This window comes from Chenopodium album, chromosome 3 (genome assembly GCF_948465745.1).
Source record: "Chenopodium album chromosome 3, dcCheAlbu1.1, whole genome shotgun sequence".
Classification (NCBI taxonomy): domain Eukaryota; kingdom Viridiplantae; phylum Streptophyta; class Magnoliopsida; order Caryophyllales; family Amaranthaceae; genus Chenopodium; species Chenopodium album.
The window spans coordinates 61,179,052-61,200,652 of record NC_137836.1 but is presented as its reverse complement, the minus strand read 5'-3'; the positions used below and the strand labels follow the sequence as shown (position 1 = coordinate 61,200,652).

The 21,601-nt window shown below is 34.6% G+C and overlaps 2 protein-coding genes across 2 annotated transcripts; both read right to left on the bottom strand.

Moving 5' to 3' along the window:
• Nucleotides 1–580: 580 nt before the first annotated feature.
• LOC145614401 (uncharacterized) lies at nt 581–16,321 on the bottom strand. Its single transcript, XM_081669455.1, has 5 exons — nt 15,782–16,321; nt 7,442–7,902; nt 5,264–5,885; nt 1,614–2,083; nt 581–1,247 (listed from the first exon to the last, which is right to left on the bottom strand). The coding sequence occupies exons 1-5, from the start codon at nt 16,287–16,289 to the stop codon at nt 684–686; spliced, it is 2,625 nt and encodes an 874-aa protein (XP_081525581.1). The 5' UTR covers nt 16,290–16,321; the 3' UTR covers nt 581–683.
• A 3,525-nt stretch (nt 16,322–19,846) lies between these two features.
• LOC145625168 (uncharacterized) lies at nt 19,847–20,773 on the bottom strand. Its single transcript, XM_081678244.1, has one exon. The coding sequence runs from the start codon at nt 20,771–20,773 to the stop codon at nt 19,847–19,849; it is 927 nt and encodes a 308-aa protein (XP_081534370.1).
• Nucleotides 20,774–21,601: the final 828 nt, after the last annotated feature.

Genomic DNA, 21,601 nt, shown 5'->3' with positions numbered 1-21,601 from the left:
CTCTAACACAAACTCAGTTTCTATTGATACTTTATCCGGGTTGAAGCAGGGGTATTGATAGGTGATTTAGCTATTCACCAAACTTTTATCATTTATACTCTCTTACTTATTAAGTAGGCAATTTAATGTTTTACATCAAATTATTTGTTAAATACTTTTTTCTTTATATTAATTTAGGGTCTGTTCACTTCAGCTTAATTTCAATTCATTTTAGTTCAGTTTATCTCCAATCAGTTCAATTCAGCTCCTAATTTCTCTCTCTCATAAAATATTCATTTTAGCTCAGTTTCGTTCAGTTCAGTTTATTCAGTTCAGTTCAGTTCAGCTCCAATTAGTTCAGTTCAGTTTAGCTCAGTTTAGTAAATGTAAACAACCCCTTATTGCTCTCACAAAGTTACTAGTTTTATACTAAATAAATAAAGCACGATTTCTCTTACCACCAAATAGGAAGTACTTAATAATGTTGTCTCATCAATAACAAAATCAAAATTCAAAAGGGAGTAAAAAAAAGTTGAACAATGCAATTGAGTTCTCATTTTATTACAAGTAAAATTATTTTCAGGAAGTTTAGTATGGCTACAACTCTATAAGTCTAATATTATTCCAACAAAGAGTATATAATCAACACCATTGAAGCTAAAACAACATTACTGGTATTTTGGTTCATCTCTTTTCTTACATTGTTATAAAAGTGGGTCTATTACCTTTTTGGTATAAAAACACAGAATTGGACCAATGTATCCTATATAACTGACAATGAGACATTTTTGCATGAGTATCATCAGCGAAGAGCATATTACCATAGTGTAGATTGCAATCCAGGGTTTAACATGAATTGTCGTAGCATAAACTCCTGCCATGAAAGTAAAAAGAGTCGTGTAGAATGATATTAGGAGTAATAAAATGCTTGTATCCAATAACATCATCGAGTTGCGCTTACTCCCAGCAGCCAGGATCCAAAGAAGACAAAATAAGACCATTGTTGATAGACTCATTGTTAATATGTCCAATACCATAAAAACCTGAAATGCCGCATCATCCACAAGAACTGGAGACCCTTTATCTTTTTTATTTGTGTCTTGGATTGCACCACCAGGTACAGTAAATGCTGCTGTGAACGTTATTGTCATCAACAATGCTGCTATTACACCAATTGTGTTTACATATTCATTCATATCATCTGTTGCGATACCATACATACTTCGATAACCTATAAAGCTTCGATCTTTCTTTAGAATTTTCTCCAACTGCATCAAAAGGAATCCAATTGAGTTACCATTAGGAAAAATTGACAGAAATAATCCCAACTTTGCTCGATTCGCCCTAAATAATTCCAGCTTTGAATTTTTTTTTAATAATCCGAATTTTATTGTGAACTTCTAATGGTCCTAGGTGACAATTCTAATACACACTTTGATATGTTGAAACTATCAAATGTATATATAGTTTATACATTTGATAGTTTATAAAACGCTGATGTGTTGAAACTACATATTAAGACTATTCTAACTTCTAAGACACACCTTGTTACTCAGTAGAATATAGTATAGATATTGTAAACATTAAAAAAAAACGTTTAAACATAGTTATTGCAGTAAAAAGAATGAACATACCTGTACAGGAATCTCTTGTGAGGATCTTAATAAATCACTAGGAGTTACACCAGCATTATTCTTACTTTCAAGAAGTTTCGAGATCATTCCAGTCTCCATACCTTGAAGAAAATGTTTTGCATGGAAGAAGCGTCCACCTTTAATAGCTAGATGCAATGGCGTGTCTCCCTCATAGTTCACAAAAAACATCTGTTTTCCAAAATTTGTATTTCCATGTGCTTTATAGAGGTACTTAATACAATATGGTTGATGTTGTATTAATAGGTGCCACAATGTCTGGCCTTGTCTTTCATCAGACGTCATTACTGAATCCGGGAAATACTTGAGCAATTTTGAGATTGTGATCACATTACCACTTCGAGCCGCCCTTAAAAGAGGTGTTAGACCGTTTTCGTCATGTGTACAGGCCGCATCTTCATATGCCTTCGCCAAAACATCTATGATTACACTTTCCACATGTGACTCCTCGTCTAACATAACCAAAAAATAACTATTATCAAAGGAAGATAGTAATAATTCGATTCACGATCATGTTCATAATTTCTCTCTTTTGATTTTAAATTTGAAATACTACAACTAACCAAGAACAAGTTAATTATAACAAGAAAGGCTTGAAATAATGAGGATGCCCCAGTTTCTCATAGTGAGAAACAAATTTTGTTTCTCACATGGCATTTTCGTAAATAAACCAACAACTTTTTTCAAACGTAGAACCCACAATAATGAAAAAGTTGTTGATTTATTCACGAAAATGCCCCCACAAGAAACAAATTTCGTTTCTCACCATGAGAAACAGGGAATTTCCCTGAAATAATAATAATATTGTCTCCGTTTTATATTGTTGTTTCCACTCTAATCAATTTTATAGGAGCCAGCCCCAGTTAATCTTAATGATTGATGAAATTCGTCAATCTAATGGCATTATTGTAATATTGGTGAACAGTAGTCGATGCCACATCATGGTTGAATTAATGGCCAATTTGACAGTTGTTTTGCCGTTACTCCATCAATACCACCATTAAAACTCTCTTTGTTGAAAAGATTCCTGCTTCTTCCTCCATTAAAGTTTCCCGAACCTCAACCACCATTGAAGCATCTCCTATACCAACACCAATGAAACTTCCCCGACACCAACACCGTTGAAGCTTCCTCGATCTCCACTCACCTTCCCCGACCTTTAACGAAAATCGTTTGAATAAAGGGTGAAATTAAGGGCATGGTCAACCCCAAAGGGTTAGGGGGGACAAAATCCTCCATTGAAGCTCCATCAATTGAGCTTAATTTTTGAAAATGACGAAAGAAGTGATGTCGGCGGTGTAGGGGAAAGAGATAGCAAATGACAGTAATTGTGATGATGGTTGTGGTGGTGAATTGAAGTTGAAGAAGCGTCATTGTTGAGTTAGTAAATGAGTGAGGAGGGAGAAGGATGGAGAAAGCAGTAAGAAATAGGAAGAGGAAGAGGAAGAGGAAGAGGAAGGAAGAAGCTAAAGTAACGGACATCCTAGCACATTGACAAAAATATCCCAAATAATTTATTGAAAAGTCAATTTTACCCTTATGATTAACAAATTTTGTCAATCATTAAGATTAACTTGTATTTCCTCTTTTTATGGTAGTTATTTGAAACATGACTTTGTACCATAGCTTTTTAATTATAAACCAATATCATCTCTTCATTTTTTTTAATTTTTTTTTTAAGATTATCATATGAGCACAATTAGTCTTGTAAAATGTACAATACAAATATATTTTGAAAATTTTAATTTAACATAAAAAATTTATAAAATTTTATAAAATAAAAATTTTAAATTACATAAATTAAAAAAATATTAATGATACTATTTTATACTAAACATAAAGAAACGTACTTTATAATTTGAGAAAATTAAATCAATCATGCACTACATTCGAACACCCAACCTCTTATAAGAAGGATGATTATTTAACCACCAATCATCAACCATGTTATAAACATGAAAATAAATGCATATAATTGCATGCAAACCACAAGGTTTAATTTTTAAAAAAAAAACACCATAAATATCAAATACATATAATCACAAAAAAATAATTAAAATAACAACCCGGTGCAACATTCGAACTACACACTAATTTAACATGCAATGTGTAAGCAATAAATGCATATAATTGCAAATCACAAGGTTTAATTAAAAAAAAAACACTATAAATATCAAATACATGTAATCACAAAAAATAATTAAAATAACAACCCGGTGCAACATTCGAACTACATACTAATTTAACAGGTTGGAAATCATTGAGTTCCGTTTTATGTGACAAGGAATAAAATATGCAGAAATAGAAAAACTAAGGCTTTGTTCTGTAATTGAGTCTCGGTTAACAAATATTCAAGTAAGGAAAAATAATACTTATATACGAAGTACCTTCAATACTATTCTTTCTCTCTCCAAAACCCTGGCCTCTATTGTTGAATTTTGAAGGGGCTTTCATCGATTTTAATCGGTGGAAAACCCCAATCTTTGTTTCTTTATTGTTTTTTTTTTAGATTTATAATAATGCTTCGAACTTTTCTCCCTCAAAAGAAAGGGTTTCTGATCTCCTTCGAAAGACAAGGGTTTTTTTATCTCCTTCGAAAGACAAGGTTTATCTCTTCTTTTTGAGGGAGAAATTTCTTAGTTTTAAATCCATGGTAGCAGATCTAATGGATTGTCGTGAAATTATTTCGTTGGTGTAAAAGTTATCAAGTTTTCGAATACGAACATATGAATCAGAAGGAAAACATCCTCACGGCTACAAAGGATCGTTAGATTGTCTCTCCAATAAGGCTGTAATTTTCAGCGATATAAGCGGGAGATGCTCCGCTATGCAAGATCTACTCGACGGTCGTAGTTTTTATGAAGGAAAATTTTATTTGATTCAATATCTTATATATTTGTTAACGTCGAATCTCTATTGTAGATGTCGTATGACTTTTAATTAATGAAATATTTTTCCTATTTAAAAAAAAAAAAAGTGAGGAAAAATAAATTTTTACATTGATCATTTAAGATCAAGAAGCTCAAATTAACTTGGGGCCAAAACTGTACTTTAAAAAAAAAATTCTATTGGGGTTCAGCGCGCCCTTCAGTTATCAGCTTATAAAATCAATTTGAAAAATAAATGAGCTACTATTCCCAAAAAAATAAAAAAATAAATAAATAAATAAATAAATAAAATAAAATGAGCTAGAATAATATAAATTTTAAAATTTTGGTGTTTTATGATAGAGTATAAAACATATTCCTGGGCATCAACCAAAAGCTTAAACTGATGGTTGATGCCCAGGAATATGTTTTATACTCTATCATTGATAGAGTATAAAACATATTCCTGGGCATCAACCATCAGTTTAAGCTTTTGGTTGAGTTGGTCCTTTAACATGGTATCAGAGCCAGCGTGACACAAAGGTCACGGGTTCGAATCTCATCCGCCCCTTCTTCAAAGTGGAATTAATTCGCACCAGGTATGGGTGGGTCTGTGTTGCATCCACATTTCAAGCCCAAAGGACCTTTCATGTGAGGGGGAGTGATAGAGTATAAAACATATTCCTGGCCATCAACCATCAGTTTAAGTTTTTGGTTGAGTTGCTCCTTTAACATTTTAGTTATGTGACTAGAACAAATACTTACAGTTGAATATTCCAGCTGCGAGATGAAGAGGTGTCTCATTAAGCTTGTTTGTTAATCTAGCAATGGTATCGATATCAAACTTTAGCAATTTTACCACCACCTCAGGATCTTGATTTTTGATTAGTAGCGCTTCGTGAAGGGGTGTATTGCCTTTCGAGTTTTGCACCAACCATGGCCGATCATAATGAGCTCTTTTCGAGTTAGCTTCTGCTTTATATCTTTCAAAATATTTGTAACAAAGCTCTAATAATGTCAACACAAACTTCAGGTCTGACAACGATAACATGCGATAATCACCCCACACAGAGACATAACGAATCAAGGTGTTTGGAGAATTTCGCATAAGGATATGTAGAGGAGTGTCCCCGTTTATGTCTACTTGACCTATAAACATGGGAAAGCTTTCGAGAACTTCTTCGATGAAATTAACAAAGTCATTAGGTATAACAGGAGTTCCGTTGCTTATGTGCATTAACTTATGAAGGACATTCCTCCTCTTGGAATCTCTTGAGAAAAGATAATTATTTCCAAAATTATGCATTTTTTCCCTTAAAAAGCTTATATTTGCTCTGTCTATTGCTTCACATACTTCCAACGTCATTTGATTTTTCTCCAAGGTTTGCTGCATACCATTTTATAAACAAATGCACATTATTTATAGTTCATAATTTTTTAAAAAATTTATGTAAAATTAGAGTAATTAATTTTCAAATATTTAAAATAAATAATATAATAATAAAACAGAAATCGGAATGACATATGTTATTTCTTGGAGCTGTTTACACAAGATATTTAATTTTCAAATATTTTAAGTCAATTACTATATAAAGATTATTACACAAGATTCACATTATATTTAGAATATAAATCATGATATGATTGTGACAATTTTAATTTACCATTTTTTTGTTGTTGTTGCCTTTTTTTTTTTAATGAATATTGAATAAGTTTTATTATACATTTAAATAAACAAATTTATCATTTATTTTTATTTTTTAAAAAAATTTGCGATTTAGCACAACAATCCTAAAAAAAATGGTTACAAAAAAATCGTGGATATTGCGAAATTACCCTATAAATATAACTTATACAAAGTATAAGCTAGAATCTTTTTAAGAGATAATAAACATTCGAGTATTAAATTGCTAAGAACAATCACATACTACACAAATTGTTTCATTTTCATAATTTTTTCATTATGAATTTAACGATATTTAGTGATAAAAATGCACAAAATTCGATTAACTATGAAGTATGATCCGAACTTATGATTTTTTTATTTAAACTTATTTTTTCTGATTAGGTTTAAAATAAGTAAAATTATTAAATTAAGATGAACCAAATTCATAAAGTTACTTAGAAGAAAATTAACTTTTGACTTCTATAGCAATTAATTTTACACAATTGCCAATTTCTCAAAGTGGAACTAACTTAAAGTCTAGAACATAGAGGCGTTTTTTTAGATACTTCGTAAAAAATTGTAAAATCACTACAATTTGGGGAAAAAAAAAAACATAATAGTTAGCAATTTCTTATAAAAAAAACATTTTGTTTTATTTATCTTTTTAATCTCTAATAAATGAATTTTATGTATTAAATGTTGTGTTATTTCTCAAATTAGATTGGGTATCAAAGTTTATTTTTTATGTTTGATTTTTTATACATACACATCAAAAAAATTATATATATATATATGAGAATAATAAGTTATTATATATATATAATTCCTAAGGAATTATGGGACTATAATAAAGATTTTTATGGGACTCAACTAGTGAATTCCTAAGGAAATAAGGAATTATAATAAATTTAGCATTTAAAAATAATTCTAAAATCATTAAATCAAAATAGTCTTATTTTAAAAATTATGGTAGTCAAATGACAACAGTTTAATTTTAATATAATAGGGGGGAAGTGTAAGGGAAATCTCTACCCTTAAATGGCACCTAGTGATGCCAACCCTCAAAAGCTCGATCCTTACCACTAAGTCAAACTTTGGCTTGTTATAGTTTGATCCAATTGTTGGTCTTCTTTAATTTACTCTTTAGGGAAGGTATATGATGGGGCTACCAACTAGGTTACGAGGGCATAACTATAAGAACTACGTACATCCAAATTCATGTAAATGAAAATAATAATACAAGAATTATTGGTAATGATAGATGGCTCTGATCTTACCTCAGACTGTTTTTGAATTAAAGATGCAGCGGAGATTCCATCTTTGTTTCGAATGCTTTGTTTGGCCGAGGAATCCAATAGAACTCGCACCATGTTAAAGTTCAAATTCTTTGCAGCCATATGTAATGGTGTGTTTCCTTCTTTGTCTTGATGATTCCTGAGACCATATATTTCTTTAATACCAAGCAAGTCTTTGCCTTCTTTGTAGCTTGGTATTGTTTTCAAAAGGTGTAAGATAGTCTTGCTTGAACCATCACGCAACTCCGCAGAATTTGGGCAATGCTCAAGTATGAGTCTAATAATGAGTAGATTGTAGGCTGATGTAATTGATGCTGCCTTATGTAATGGAGTTGCTCTTTTTTCATCACGCCAGCAAGCAATACGCCTATCTTTCTTTAATAGAAGCTCTATCATGTCAAGATATGGCGAACTTTCAACCTCTCTCTTCCCGATTGGTACATCTATTGATTCATTATAAAGTAGTGAGATATCAAATAATTAAACAAATTGAGGCTAAAAAAATTCCTTCATAATAGGCTAATAAGATATCAAATAATATTGTTTATAAATTTTAGGAAATTTAAATTTAATAATCCTATCATCAATTCGTCCAGATTAGATTTGTGATGAAAAGAAATTGGAAACATGTATGCATCTCATGCAATTCGCAACACACATTATGGATTTTTAGGTTTATTTGTCGCAATTGATGTCATATTTTTCTTCCAAATGTTATGTTTGATTGATATTTTTATATCACTTATGAATTGACCCCCTTTAATAAAAGTTTAAAAATTAGGGTTCATCATAATAAAAATTAACTTGGGGGTTTTTGAAATAGTAATTGATTATTAAAATTAGGGCTAAGGAATGATAATTATGTTAAATTGGAACAAGTATTGAAGTTGTTGTTTGTGAATTGCAAAATTAAATGTATGTCTTTCATAAGCGTATCTCTTTCAAAAGAGAGAAGATGTCAATGTAAGTTTCCAATGGCAAAGGTTAATTCTTGGACTAGGGTTTTAATTTTACAAACAGATGAATAATGTAAGAAGAGGTTAGAAATTCAGAAAAATTAATGGGAGGAAGGTGAGAAAGTGAAAGGAATTGAATAACAAAGGTGAGGGTAATGAAGATTAGAGAAAGGAAAATTGTGTTTAAAACATTTAATTTGGAGGGAAATAGAAAAAAGTGGCCCCCACATAAATTTTTCATCACCTAAGTTGGGTTTTAGTGAAAAAACCAAATTTAATTTATTTTTTTTATGAGTTTGTAAAATAAAACTTTAAATTATATAGATTGTAAAAGCCAATAAGTCATTTTTTAGAGGTAGTAAAAGTCAAAATTTTATTAAAATACATCAAATAGGGTTCAAGTTATTTTCTAATTAAATTACAAAGTGCTACTATATTTTATTTTATTTTTTGGCAATGGAATTTTTGTCCTTTTACACTCCGTTATTACCTCAAGCTAGAGTTGTTAATTCAGGTGTTAAAGTTAAATCAGTCTTTGTTTTATTGATAATATTTCGTTATTTCAAATTCTTAGAATATTAAAAGCTTAAGAACAAAACCACAGACAATATTGGTTTGAATCCCACTACATTAAGAGTTCAGCATTTTTGAAAGCAAATTACCTAATGAAATACCTGATTTCCTATTTTCATGTTCTTTGTTTTTCGACAATAAAACTCTTTATGGTTTTTAATTGCCCATTTGCAGGGAGTTTTCCTCCACTCAACAAAATTCATGAGCTGTGACAAAATGCATGATAATTTTCTTGAAATTATGACAGAAAGACGATAATGAGTATCAATTAACAAGCTATTAAAGCTTTTGGGCTACAATTAATTTTTATTTTTTTTTATTTTGAAAGGTTTAAATCGATTAAGTGAGTACTTTAAATAGTGCATTTAACAAAATTTCCACATCATTAAGTAAGTGACATGAACATATTTTCACTTCTCTAAGCTAGCTGTGTGCGATAATCTTGAATATTATATATAACTAGTGTGTGACCCGGGCTTTGCCCCGGGTCATACTTTGAATAATTTCATTTTTATATTAGAAGCTTTAAAAGACTTATTAATTTGTTTAACTTGGGTAAATTAGAATACAATGACATTAATAATTTGTTTTGGATTTTTTTGGTTTTTATTCTACATTCTAATACATGTATGTATTTATATATAAATTAGGATTAATTAAGCATGAATAAATTTTAGCTAAGATGGTGATGCATTTGGTTTCCATTTAATGAGGTTTTCCATAATTAATTCGTGATATACATTATATTGCATTAATGATACAATATACTTTTAAAAACTACGCTAATTATAAGTAAAATAACAAAAACCAAAAAAAATAAAAAAATAATAAAAAAATATGACATCATATATTGTTTTGGCAGGAAATTTTTTAATGATACTTTAGCATGTGTCAAAAATTATATAAGCATGTTCTGTTTTAGTATTAGTTAATCACAAAGTTTTATATGCGGCAGGCCGCACCGTACTGCCAGCCGCAAATTTTTTTTTTAAAAAATAATTTTCTCTCTCTCCTCTCTCCTCTCATCTCCTCCGATCCATTTTCTCATCCTTGAAGCACCGAAAACTCAGATCGTCGATGACCTCTTCTCCTCCATTTTCTCACCCTTGAAGCTCTTCGTACTCCGTTTTCTCACCCTCGTGGTCGTCGTGAAGCTCTTATAGTACTCCGTCGCCGAATAGAGATTTTTAAGGCCAAATTCAGCCATGAAAACCCTAGATCTAGTGTTTTCATGGTCGAATTTGGCCTTTTTAACCTAATTGAAGTGAAATTTGAAGCCATTGTTAATAATTAAGGTATTTCTTAGATTTAATTTTATTTTTTTTCCGGTTTAATTGTGTTTTGGTTTGTTGCTGCGCGTGGTGGTTAGGGTGGGTTGGATTTGGGTTTGTTGTTGCGAGTGGTGGTTAGGTTGTTGGGAGTGGTTGGTTAGGGTTGCTGCGCGTGGTGGTTAGGGTTGTTGCACGCACTACTAAAATTCGGTCAAATTGCGACCGTTTTTTTACGACCGTCATTAAAACGGTCGCAAATTATAATATTTGCGACCGTTTTTAAGGCGGTCGCAGATTTGCGACCGTTTTTAAGGCGGTCGCAGATTTGCGACCGTTTTTAAGCTATTTAACAGTCGCAAAGGTATTTAAAAATTTCTTTAAAATAATATACATGTTAAAAATAATTCTAAATAAAAACAATTTTGTTACGACCGCCAAAAACGGTCGCAATTTGCAAACATTACGACCGTTATAGAAACGGTCGCAATTTGCGACCATTTGCGACCGTTCTTAAGGCGGTCGCAGATTATAATATTTGCGACCGTTTATAAGGCGGTCGCAGATTATAACAATTTGCGACCGTTTTAGCGGCCGTAATTGTTTATTTATTAATTTTTAAAATAGGGTATATAAGGGGCTTAAGCTTCCCAACCCAAACTAACCCTAATTTTTTTTTTTGTTAACAGCCGCTCCCCCCCCCCCTCTCTCTCTCTCTCTCTCTCTCTCTATCTCTCTTCTCAGCCGACCCTCCTCTTTCACCCTCCATTTTCCTTTTCTCCACTATATCCTTCTCACGCCCCTCTTCTTTCACTCTCACCTCCTAATTCTCCTCTTTCACTTCCGAAAATGAAGCAAAGCACTTGAGAATTGAAGAATAAGAAGCCGGAAATCGCTGCTCATTCAAGATTCGGCTCAAATCGGAAGCTTCGCCGGCGATTTCCCTCTCCTCCACGCTGCTCGCCACCGTCACGACCACACACTGTAACAAGACCTCCACCGTCACAAGAACGAGCCTAAGAGAAGTTAAGGTTTTCTAGATCTGATAATTAATTTAGGTTATATTGTTGATCTAGATTTATTGTTTCTTATTTCTGATTATGTATAATTGTTTTATTGTAATTTTAGTTTTTAATTTTGAAAGATCTATATTATTGTTTTATTTCTAATTTGTGTTGTTTATTGTAATTTTAGTTTATAATTTTTGAAAGATCTATATTATTGTTTTATTTCTGATTTTTGGGTAAATTTCTGTAATTTGTATAATTTTATTTCTGATTTTGTGGGTAATTTTCTTAATTTTTGTGGGCGGCATTGGGTTGAGGTGGTTTCGGGTGAGTGGTGTTGAGGTGGTTTCGATTGAGCGGCGTTGGGTTGAGATGGTTTTAGGTGAACGGCGTTGGGTTGAGGTTGTTTCAGGTGAGCGGTAGTTGATTTATTGGTTAGGGTGAGGAGTTGTGGTGGGTAAAGGTGGTTTGGGTTGGCGGTCGTGGTGGGTTAGGTGGTTTCAGGTGAGCGGCGGTGGGTTTTCGTGGTTAGGGTGGGTAGAAGTGGTGGGTAAAGGTGGGGTTTGGGTTGGCAGTGGTGGTGTGTAAAGGTGGTTTCGGTGGTTGGTGAGGCTGGATGCGAAAAGCAGTAGTGCGATTTTTCTTTTCTTTTTTTTTTTAAAAAAAAAAATTTTAGCGACGGCTTATGGCGGTTGCTAATTCCAAAAATTGCGACCGCTGACATAACCAGTCGCAATTTTTAATTTTTGCGACCGATTTCTAAACAGTCGTTGAAAATAATAAAAACGATCGCAAAAAATCTACGACCGTCAAACGGTCGCAAAAATGATTTTTTGCGACCACGTGAATAACGACCACCACCTTACGACCGTTGACGGTAGCAATTACTAATTGCGACCGTTTTTACTATAATCTGCGACCGTCAGAGACAGTCGCAATTTGGCCGAATTTTAGTAGTGGCGTGGTTGGTTAGGGTTGCTGCGCGTGGTGGTTGGTGTGTGGGTTGCTGGGTGTGGTTGGTGTTTGCTGGTGGCGTTGGGGCTAGTGACGTGGGGTAGTGAGTGCGAGAGGTGGTGATGGTGTGGTGGAGTTTAAGGCTTTGAGGTGGTGTAGAATTAGTTAGGGTTACTAGGGGGTTACTAGGTACGGTCAGGGGTTACTTAAGGGGTTACTAGGTTACTTTGGGGGTTACTTTGGGGGGTACTTTGTACGGTTAGGGGTTACTTTGGGGGTTACTAGAGGGGTTACTAAAGTGGGGTTACTTGAGGGGTTTCTTTGGGGGTTACTTAAGTGGGGTTACTTGAATTGAGGGGTTACTTTAGGGGTTACTAATATGACACCCTGCCCTACGGTGCGGTAGGGGCATTGAAAACGCGCTGTTAGTTAATAGATCGTAACTATTTATTTCAATTATATCACACGCATACAATCAGAAAGAAGTAATGTTTAAAGATAATAATGTTTATATGAATATACCAGTTGTGGAAATTGTGTTAATTTGTGAATATGAATTGGTGAAGGTAGTCAATAGGGCTTTATATCCCAACTACAAATGGCAGATCAGACAATGATTGTGGTTTCAGTGTTATTTATTATGTACTTATGTATCTATTTAATTAATTATTTATTTATTTTTATTTAGGAGTTTTCCCAAATTATTATTATTATTATTATTATTATTATTATTATTGACTAAATTCAAACAAAGAGAGTAGATAAAATGTGCAATATACACCAATATTAATAAATTGATTTGTTTTTTTTAAAATATATATATACATTGTCGGGTCATATGCAGCTTAAGTTAATAGGAAAATTTGTGAGGAAGGTCCTTCTAATTGGACCTTTTTGTGACAAATGTCCTTTATTAAAAAGGTGGCACAAAAGGTCCGTATATCATGTTTAGGTTGTGAGGAGGGTCCTTTGACCATTTTTTCGGCGTTGACTTTTTTAATTTCCGGGAAAAAAGTCACATCAAAGTTCCCTTTTTCTCCCTCCTCTTTTCCCTCGTTTTCCCCTTTTTTACCCCTATTAAACCCTAATTTCTGAAAATAATTAACACTAAAACTTCAATTGTAATCCCATAAATTAAAATTGAAGGCTAATCAAAGTAATTGAAGGCTAAACCTTCCCGCAATGAGAGAAAACAGGGAAAAAAGGGAACTTAATAAGTCACGTGCTTTACACGTTGCTTTTTTTGGCCTGAAAATAAAAAAGTCAACGCCGGAAAATGGTCAAAAGACCATCCTCACAACCCAAACATGATATATAAGGACATTTTGCGTTACCTTTTTTCATAAAAGGGCCTTTGTCACTAGGGATGTCAGTGGGGCAGGTCAAGTAGGAGACCCGCCCCATCCCCGCCCCATTGGGGCGGGGATGGGTCTCGATTTAGCGGGTGGTGGGCGGGGATGGGGATAAAAACCATACCCGCCATGGGTGATAGGGCGGGGATGGACTTTAAGTTGTACCCGCCCCACCCCACTCGCCCCACTTCGTACCTGCCCCATTCCCACTTAATACCTACATATATGTATCTTTAAAAACAAAATTATATACTTTTATACTACTTTATAAAATAATAACATGAAATAAAATATTAATTATAATACTTTATACTACACTTATATTATAAATAAAAACGTGTGTAATATTAAGATTATTTTTTTTTATTATTGTAATCCTTATTAATTATGTTGAATTGTGTATTTGAAAGGCGGATCTTGGGTGGGGATTAGGCGGGTTTTTGGTGGGGATTTGGTGGGGCCGGGGTGGATATTCAAGTGGGGGGCGGGGCGAGGGTGGTTTTGGATTTGTAATCACCGGGACGGGGATAGGGATGAGTTCTGGACCCGCTACGAGGATGGGGATGGGGATGGGAAGGTTAACATCCGCCCCGCCCCGCCCCATTGATATCCCAATTTGTCACCAAAAGGTCTACTTAAAAGGATCTTGTTCACAAATTTTCCAAGTTAATAAGTTAGGGAAGAAATTGCATCTCACTCTCTCTCATTTATTAACTTTATTGAATTCAATGGAAAAAGAAGCTTTTGTATTCGACAATTACTATTATATATTAGTAAAAAAAATTATCCAAGTAAGTTATGTGTGTAGTACAAAAATTCAACTCATACATTAATTTTTGATGAAGATAGTATATATAATGACATTTAAAATATAAAATTTATACTCCCTCCGTGTTTTTTTAAGTGATACATTTTCCATTTCCGGCCGTGTTTTTTTAAGTGATACATTTCCTTTTTTGGCAAAACAATACATTAAAATATTATATATCTCTCCTCTCATGGCCCCCACCCAAACCCACTACTACTTTTTTATTATATATTTCCTCTCACATTCATTACTTTTCAATAAACTATTAACCCCACTATCTTTCTTTAACAATTTTTTAATACTCCACTACCCCACTTACCTCTTATTTTATTTAAGTCAATTAAATTGCCTAAAACTATGTGCTAATCAATGTGTATCACTTAAAAAAACACGGAGGGAGTACAATATTAATATTACAGTGCGTCTTGTGTGTGGCTGGCCACACCATATGGCCACTTATTAAAAAACAAAGTAACCCCTGTAACACTGACCCGATAACCTCTTGTAATACTGAGAAAGTAACCCCTACTATACTGACGAAGTAACCCTGGTAAAACTGAACGAGTAACCCCTATAACACTAACAAAGTAACCCTCATATTGGATGGTCACACCATGCGGCTAGCCGCATATAAGACTTTGTGTTAATCTTATTCTTTTTAAATTTTTTTTTTTTTTTTTTGGTGAGGAATCTAATAAGAGCTTGATAAGTTTATACTTCCTCCGTTTTCTTTTACTTGCAACACTTCCCTAAAAAGGAAATGTCACAATACTTGCAACACACTATAAAAGGAAAGTTACTTTAAGGAAAAAACTATACTATTTCCCTTATTTAAAGCACATGGCCCACTAAATTATACTCCTAACAACCACTCATCCCATTTTAAAGTTTATTATATCATGTGAACCCCACATTTCTTAAATACCATGAAAAAGTGTGTGTTGCGTTTAAAAGAAAACGGAGGAAGTATGTTTTCACAAAAAAAAAAAAAAAAAAAAAAAAAAAAAAGTTTATACTTCCTCCGTTTTCTTTTACTTGCAACACTTCCCTATAAAGAAAATGTCACAATACTTGCAACACACTATAAAAGAAATGTTACTTTAGAAAAAAAAAACTATATTATTTTCCTTATTTAAAGCACATGTCCCACTAAATTACACTCCTAACAACCACTCATCCTATTTTAAAGTTTATTATATCATGTAAACCCACCTTTCTTAATTAACGCGCTAAAGGGTGTGTTGCATCTAAAAGAAAATGGAGGAAGTATGTTTTTTCTATATATTATACACCTCTGTATATTAACAAATACAGTCAAGATAAAATACGGTAGAAGTTGAATAAAAAAATTTAAAATAATAATAATAATAAAAAAAAAAAATTACGGTAGAAGTTCATACTTACCAATAGGTTGGTGCATGGTAGCAAGATGAAGAGGAGTCTCTTTAGAATTGTTGATATCACTAACCATTTCAGGATGGTTCTCTACCAACAATCTAGCAACCTCAACATTGCCATGGATAAGTGCAACATGTAATGGTATGTTGCCCTCTCCATTCTTCATCGCGAACGCGCTATTCTCCTCTTGGACCGTCTCTCCGTACACATAGTCATGGAGTAGCTTAAAAATATCCATGTCGCCAACCTCAGCAGCGACATGGACAGGGGTGTTTCCGTCTTCGTTCATCTGATTTATCAGCTTATCAATGGCTTGTTTAGATATTAAGCCCTTTAAAACAACTTCTACGAACCCGAATTGCTTATATTGAATAGCTAAGTGAAGGATGTTATTTTTGTGGTCAGTTTGCTTAAGAAAATACTCCTCACTGCCACTCTCTAGTTCTTTGTTTCGTGCATCGTTTAGAAAGCTTACATTACCTGATAGTGCGGCATTGTAAAGCTCTGTTTCCATTATTTAGTTGTCTATTGTTTTCTTTTTTTGAGTGTCTAAGGTAGTTTATATTTTTATGATAATGCATGGTTTCACGTACACAATATATAATAAGTAATTCCGTATCTATTACTACTTGTTACATAGCTTTGTTCATAACCTTTTATTCTTTTTTAATGAATAAGCTTCTCTTTTTGATTATATATATTATGAGTATTGGCTTTATATCTTAAAATTAAAGTGGAAGAAATAAGTCTTTTCTATCCTTTACGACACATAGATCCAATAATAGAGAAGAATAAAACTAGTTCAAAATCATGAAACGTGAGCAACATGAGATTTATTCAATAATTGTGCTTTATTCAATAACTGTTTTTGCAGCAACGAATATTAAAAGAGTTAAAAGGTTGCAATGGCAGGCCATGGTAGAGCTTTTGCAAAAATAAAAAGCCAAAACTTAAATGAGGCTTAACTTAATTAACGAGAAAATCCAAGAATGTAGGTTTGGCATCTATGGATAGTGAAAAAAACAAAATTTTTAACGTAAGAATAAATTAATAAAGAATATATATATATATATATTCAACCTGCGTCTTTTATTATTTGCAATAAAAGAGCGTTATTTGTGAAACATAAATCTGTTTATTTGTTGCAAATAATTAAAAAAAAAAAAAAAAAAAAAAAAAACAGAGGTCTAACAAGTAAAGTTTTTTAGGTAAGTAAGATAAATTGCCTTGTCGTATCTTTTCACGGATCAATCCAGCCTTGCAATTTATACATTTTAAGAGTAGGGGGGAACGGTCCATTCCTTTCCACTAGGCCATTGCTTGGTAAGAATAAATAAATTGTAGTGACTGGACCGTACAAAAAAAAAATGATACTCTCTATCTTTTTATTTTTATTTTTTTTTTTATTTTATTTTTTTTTTGACAACAGAAGAGCAAAGAAACTAAGTAATAAAAGAATTCATCGAGGTTCTGCAGTCATTAGCCACCAAGTGTGCCTGTTTGACCTGTTCCCTACTTACCTTCCACACAATACAGGACTGAAACCCCCTAGCCTCTTCCTGAATATCCCTTATTGTCCACAAGATGTCGATGGTTGGATTCTGCCGATTTCCAATGAAATTGACCAGCATAGACGAGTCTATGAAGATCACTATCCGCTGCCACTGTTTAGAGGAAGCCCACCTGATTGCCACAAGGCAAGCCATAGCTTCTGCATGAAGGGCAGAAGCTACCCTACAAAAGTGCCCTCTTCCTATCGTCTGGTCCCCTGTATCTTGCTGAATAACCCAGCCCATTCCAGCATTTCCGGTATTTCTCTGCCACGAACCATCAATGAGAATTGTGACTCCCTGAGAGCACACCCCACCAGACCTTAAGATGAAGCTTTCTCTACCAATTACAGCGTAGTCATAGCCTGGCGGTCTGGTTCCTCCCTCATTCCCTGTAGCGGACACTGGCCTGTTTCTGAATTTTTCTAGGTCTTCTTTTGCTTTTCCAATATGACGAAGTAAGGCTTGCAAGTCGCCCCCATCTCCTCTGAAGACCTTTCCATTCCTGTTGGTCCATAAACACCATAGCATCATTATAAAGCTAGCGATTCTATCGCTATGGATACCATCCTCGCTATAGAAAAGCAGGATATATCTTTGAATCCAATGACGCATCATCATTGGTTCAGCTAATTCCAAAGTGGGACAAAAAGAGCTTTCTTCCCACGCACTCTGAGCTAAATCACAATCTCTGAAAAGGTGCTCAATGTCTTCTTCTTCCCCACCACACATTTCACAACCCAAATGGACCGTAATACCCCTATGGTGTAGATTTGAGTTGACTGCTTTCCCATTCATCACCAATTTCCAAAGGAAAAGACTCCATTTTGGTGGGATCTTAAGTCGCCACAAAATTCTGTAGAATTCCTGGTCCAGACCTCTATCAAACTCAACCTTCTTTATACCTTGAAGAAAGGCATACCCCGTCTTGGTTGAATAATTACCTGTCTTATGGTGTCCCCAGTATAGGACATCTTCCTCCTGTGAATCTGATAATTCCAAGTTCAGAATATCTTTTGCACTATCCCACTCAAAGTAGTTTCTCACCTTCTGGATATCCCATCTCTTTGGGTCCCTTAATATGAAATCACTAACCAAACCCGTGCCAACTCCTCTCAAATTCTGATTAGAAGCTATCATTGGGATATCCCCACCCACCCATTACATATTTGCAGATTTGATTTGACTTCCGTCTCCAACTTTTCAGAAAAACCCTCTATTAATCTATTAGCTGCCCTTTGTAGCCCTTTGTTTCCCCATGACGAGTTTATCCTTGTTGATGAAAAGGCCCTTCCAGTGTACATAGGACTAGACTCTTTTTTATAGAAAATCTTGGAAACTAGAAGATGTGGATTGCAATGCATTCTTTGGACTTGTCTAAAAAGCATCGCATCATTTAGAGTTTCAACTGACCTGATACCCAGACCGCCCATTCCCTTTGGCAGGTGGATAATATCCCTCTTGACCCAGTGAATGCCCCTATCCCCATTGGAGGCCCAGAAGAATCTCGCAATGATGGAATCGATGGCCTTTGCAATAGAAATAGGAAGATGGAAGCATTTCATTATGTGGGACGAAATACTTATGATGACGGAATTTATCAAGATCAGCTTTGCTGCCTGTGAAAGCCTCAAAGAACTCCAGCTTAGCACTTTTGAAGCTACTTTATCAACCAGGTACCTGAAGGTATCAACTTTTTTCCTGGTAAAATCAATTGGAGCTCCTAGATGTATTCCCAAGTTCTCCTTATTTTCCATCCTCAAAATTTTTTTAAAAATCTCCCTTTCCTGATTCGAAGTAGCACAATTGAATTTTATAAAGGACTTTTGGAAATTTAATTGTTGACCTGAAACCTTTTCAAAGCGAGCCAATAAGTTTGCGATATGCTGGCAGGAATCATTGGTAGCTTTGAAGAAGATCATAGCATCATCAACGAAAAACAAATGAGAAATCGACGGGGATCTCCTAGTGACTTTGATACCTTGGATTAAATTGAAATCTTCTGCTAATAGGAGCATCCTAGACAACACATCCATACAGAAAAGAAAAAGATAAGGAGAAAGAGGGTCTCCCTGTTGTAAACCGCATTCCGGGGTGAAAGAATCCGTCACCCTACCATTAATTTATGGACTCATAAGACACAGTCGTAATGCACTGCTCAACCCATCTAACCCATTGTTCCGGGAAACCATACGCTCTTAGGATTTTTAAGATAAAAATCCAACTTACATGATCATAAGCTTTTGACATATCGATCTTGAGGGCCGCAAGAGGACATCTAACATTATTACTGTTGATGACATGGGTTAACTCATGACTCAAAAGAATATTGTCCTCCATATACCATCCTGGGACAAAAGCATGTTGAAATTCTGTAATCAAAAGCGGGAGCGAGTTTTTCATACGATTGACCATGCACTTAGTAATGCATTTATAAATCGTATTACAAAGGCTAATAGGCCTAAAATGCGCCGCAATCTCCGCACACTCCACTTTTGGGATCAAGATCAAAAGGGAGGCATTAAATTCTTTCAGGAGAAAACCAGTATTGAAAAAAATGTTGCACTGCCTTAACCACAGAGGATCCAACTACTTTCCAATGAACATGAAAGAATTCCGCGATAATCCCATCTGGTCCCGGGGATTTAAGATGGTGAATAGACAACATAGCATTTCTTATTTCCGGAGGATCGAAAGGTTTGATAAGGGCAACAGCCTCAGCTACACCTAACTGTGGAAAAGCCATTTCTCGGAATAGGAGATCAATGTCTTCCTCCGTACTTCCTCTACCAGTCAAGCTCGGAATGAAGACATTTTTCAAGGAATCTTGAATAACCGAGGCCACCTGATCATGCCCCGAAACCCACTGATTCTCCTCATTCCGGATGGAGATAATTTCTCTCTTTTTTTGCTTCTGTTTGACCCTTTTATACAACATCGGAGACGGCATGTCCCCCTCCCTTATCCACTTATCCTTAAGGCGTTGTTTCCAGTATTGGAAATCAATTGGGCAGTTCGGGATTAGGTTGTTGATTCCCCTCACAAAATCTTCACCATCCCTAAGGGTGGTAATCGACGATCCTTGTAATGTCAAGTTGCTAGTGACGTTTCTCCAATTTACACCCCAGAAAGTTTTGTTATCGAGGCACCATTTTTGGGCTTGAGCACGGAAGGAGTGAAGATATTTGGCAAGAACAAACATACTTGAGCCATTTACATTACCTTCCCAAATATTACCAATCATCGAATAAATATTTGAGAATTGCAAACACCATCTTTCAATTTGATAAGGTCGATTTGACCTTGGAAGCATTGGGTCCGAATCATACACAATTGCTGCATGATCAGAGACCATAATCGGTTCATGGTAAACTCTCCCATCTGGAAAATCATCGAACCATTGAGAAACATAAGGATTTATCCAACCTTTCCATGATGAGGCCACCATTTAACCTCTTATTCGTCCAAGTATACCGAGGACCCGAGAACGGAACATCCATAATATCATTTTCCAAACGCCAATCCACAAAATCATTAAGACCCCTAATTAAAGTAGAACCACCCAACTTGTCTTGTAATGAATCAATTTGGTTAAAATCCCCAATTATTAGACAATTTGGGGTTAAATAAAGCAAAGTAGAAAGTTCACCCCGTACTCTAGGTCTCTCCTCGACCTTAGGCTCTCCGTACAAAAATAAAACATTTCTATTACTTCCATTCACTTCTTTGAGATTACATAATATAAAGTTCGGGTTAAGGACTATGCAACTACAAACCCCATGAAACCAACTAAAAACCGCTAGTCCCCCTTTAGTACCTTCCGAGTCTACTCCATAAGAAAAATTTGGAGTAAACGGTTCAACTAAAAGCTTAACATCATTAAAAGGCATCTTAGTTTCTGACAAGAATAAGAAAGTAGGAAATTTAGTAGAAATTAACCACACTAGGTAAGGATGTGTAGGGGCTTGTGTGTCATTGAGACCCCTACAATTCCAAGATAGAATTTTCATATATCCATCGGGGGCTGATCTGGTGCAGCCGCCTCACCAAAACAATCATCCATCGAACTCATTATTGCATTTTCTACTTCGATCTCCATGTCATCATCTCCACTAGTGTGTCTTGAAGTCACTTCCTCGCTCCTCCTCTTTTTCGAAGGACTAGAATAAGAGGAAGAAGAGGAGGTTTGCATTCTCCGCTTCCCCTTATCTTTCTTGAGATGAGGAGAGCGCAATTTCACCCCCCATTGTCTTGCCATATCCACATCCGATATTGC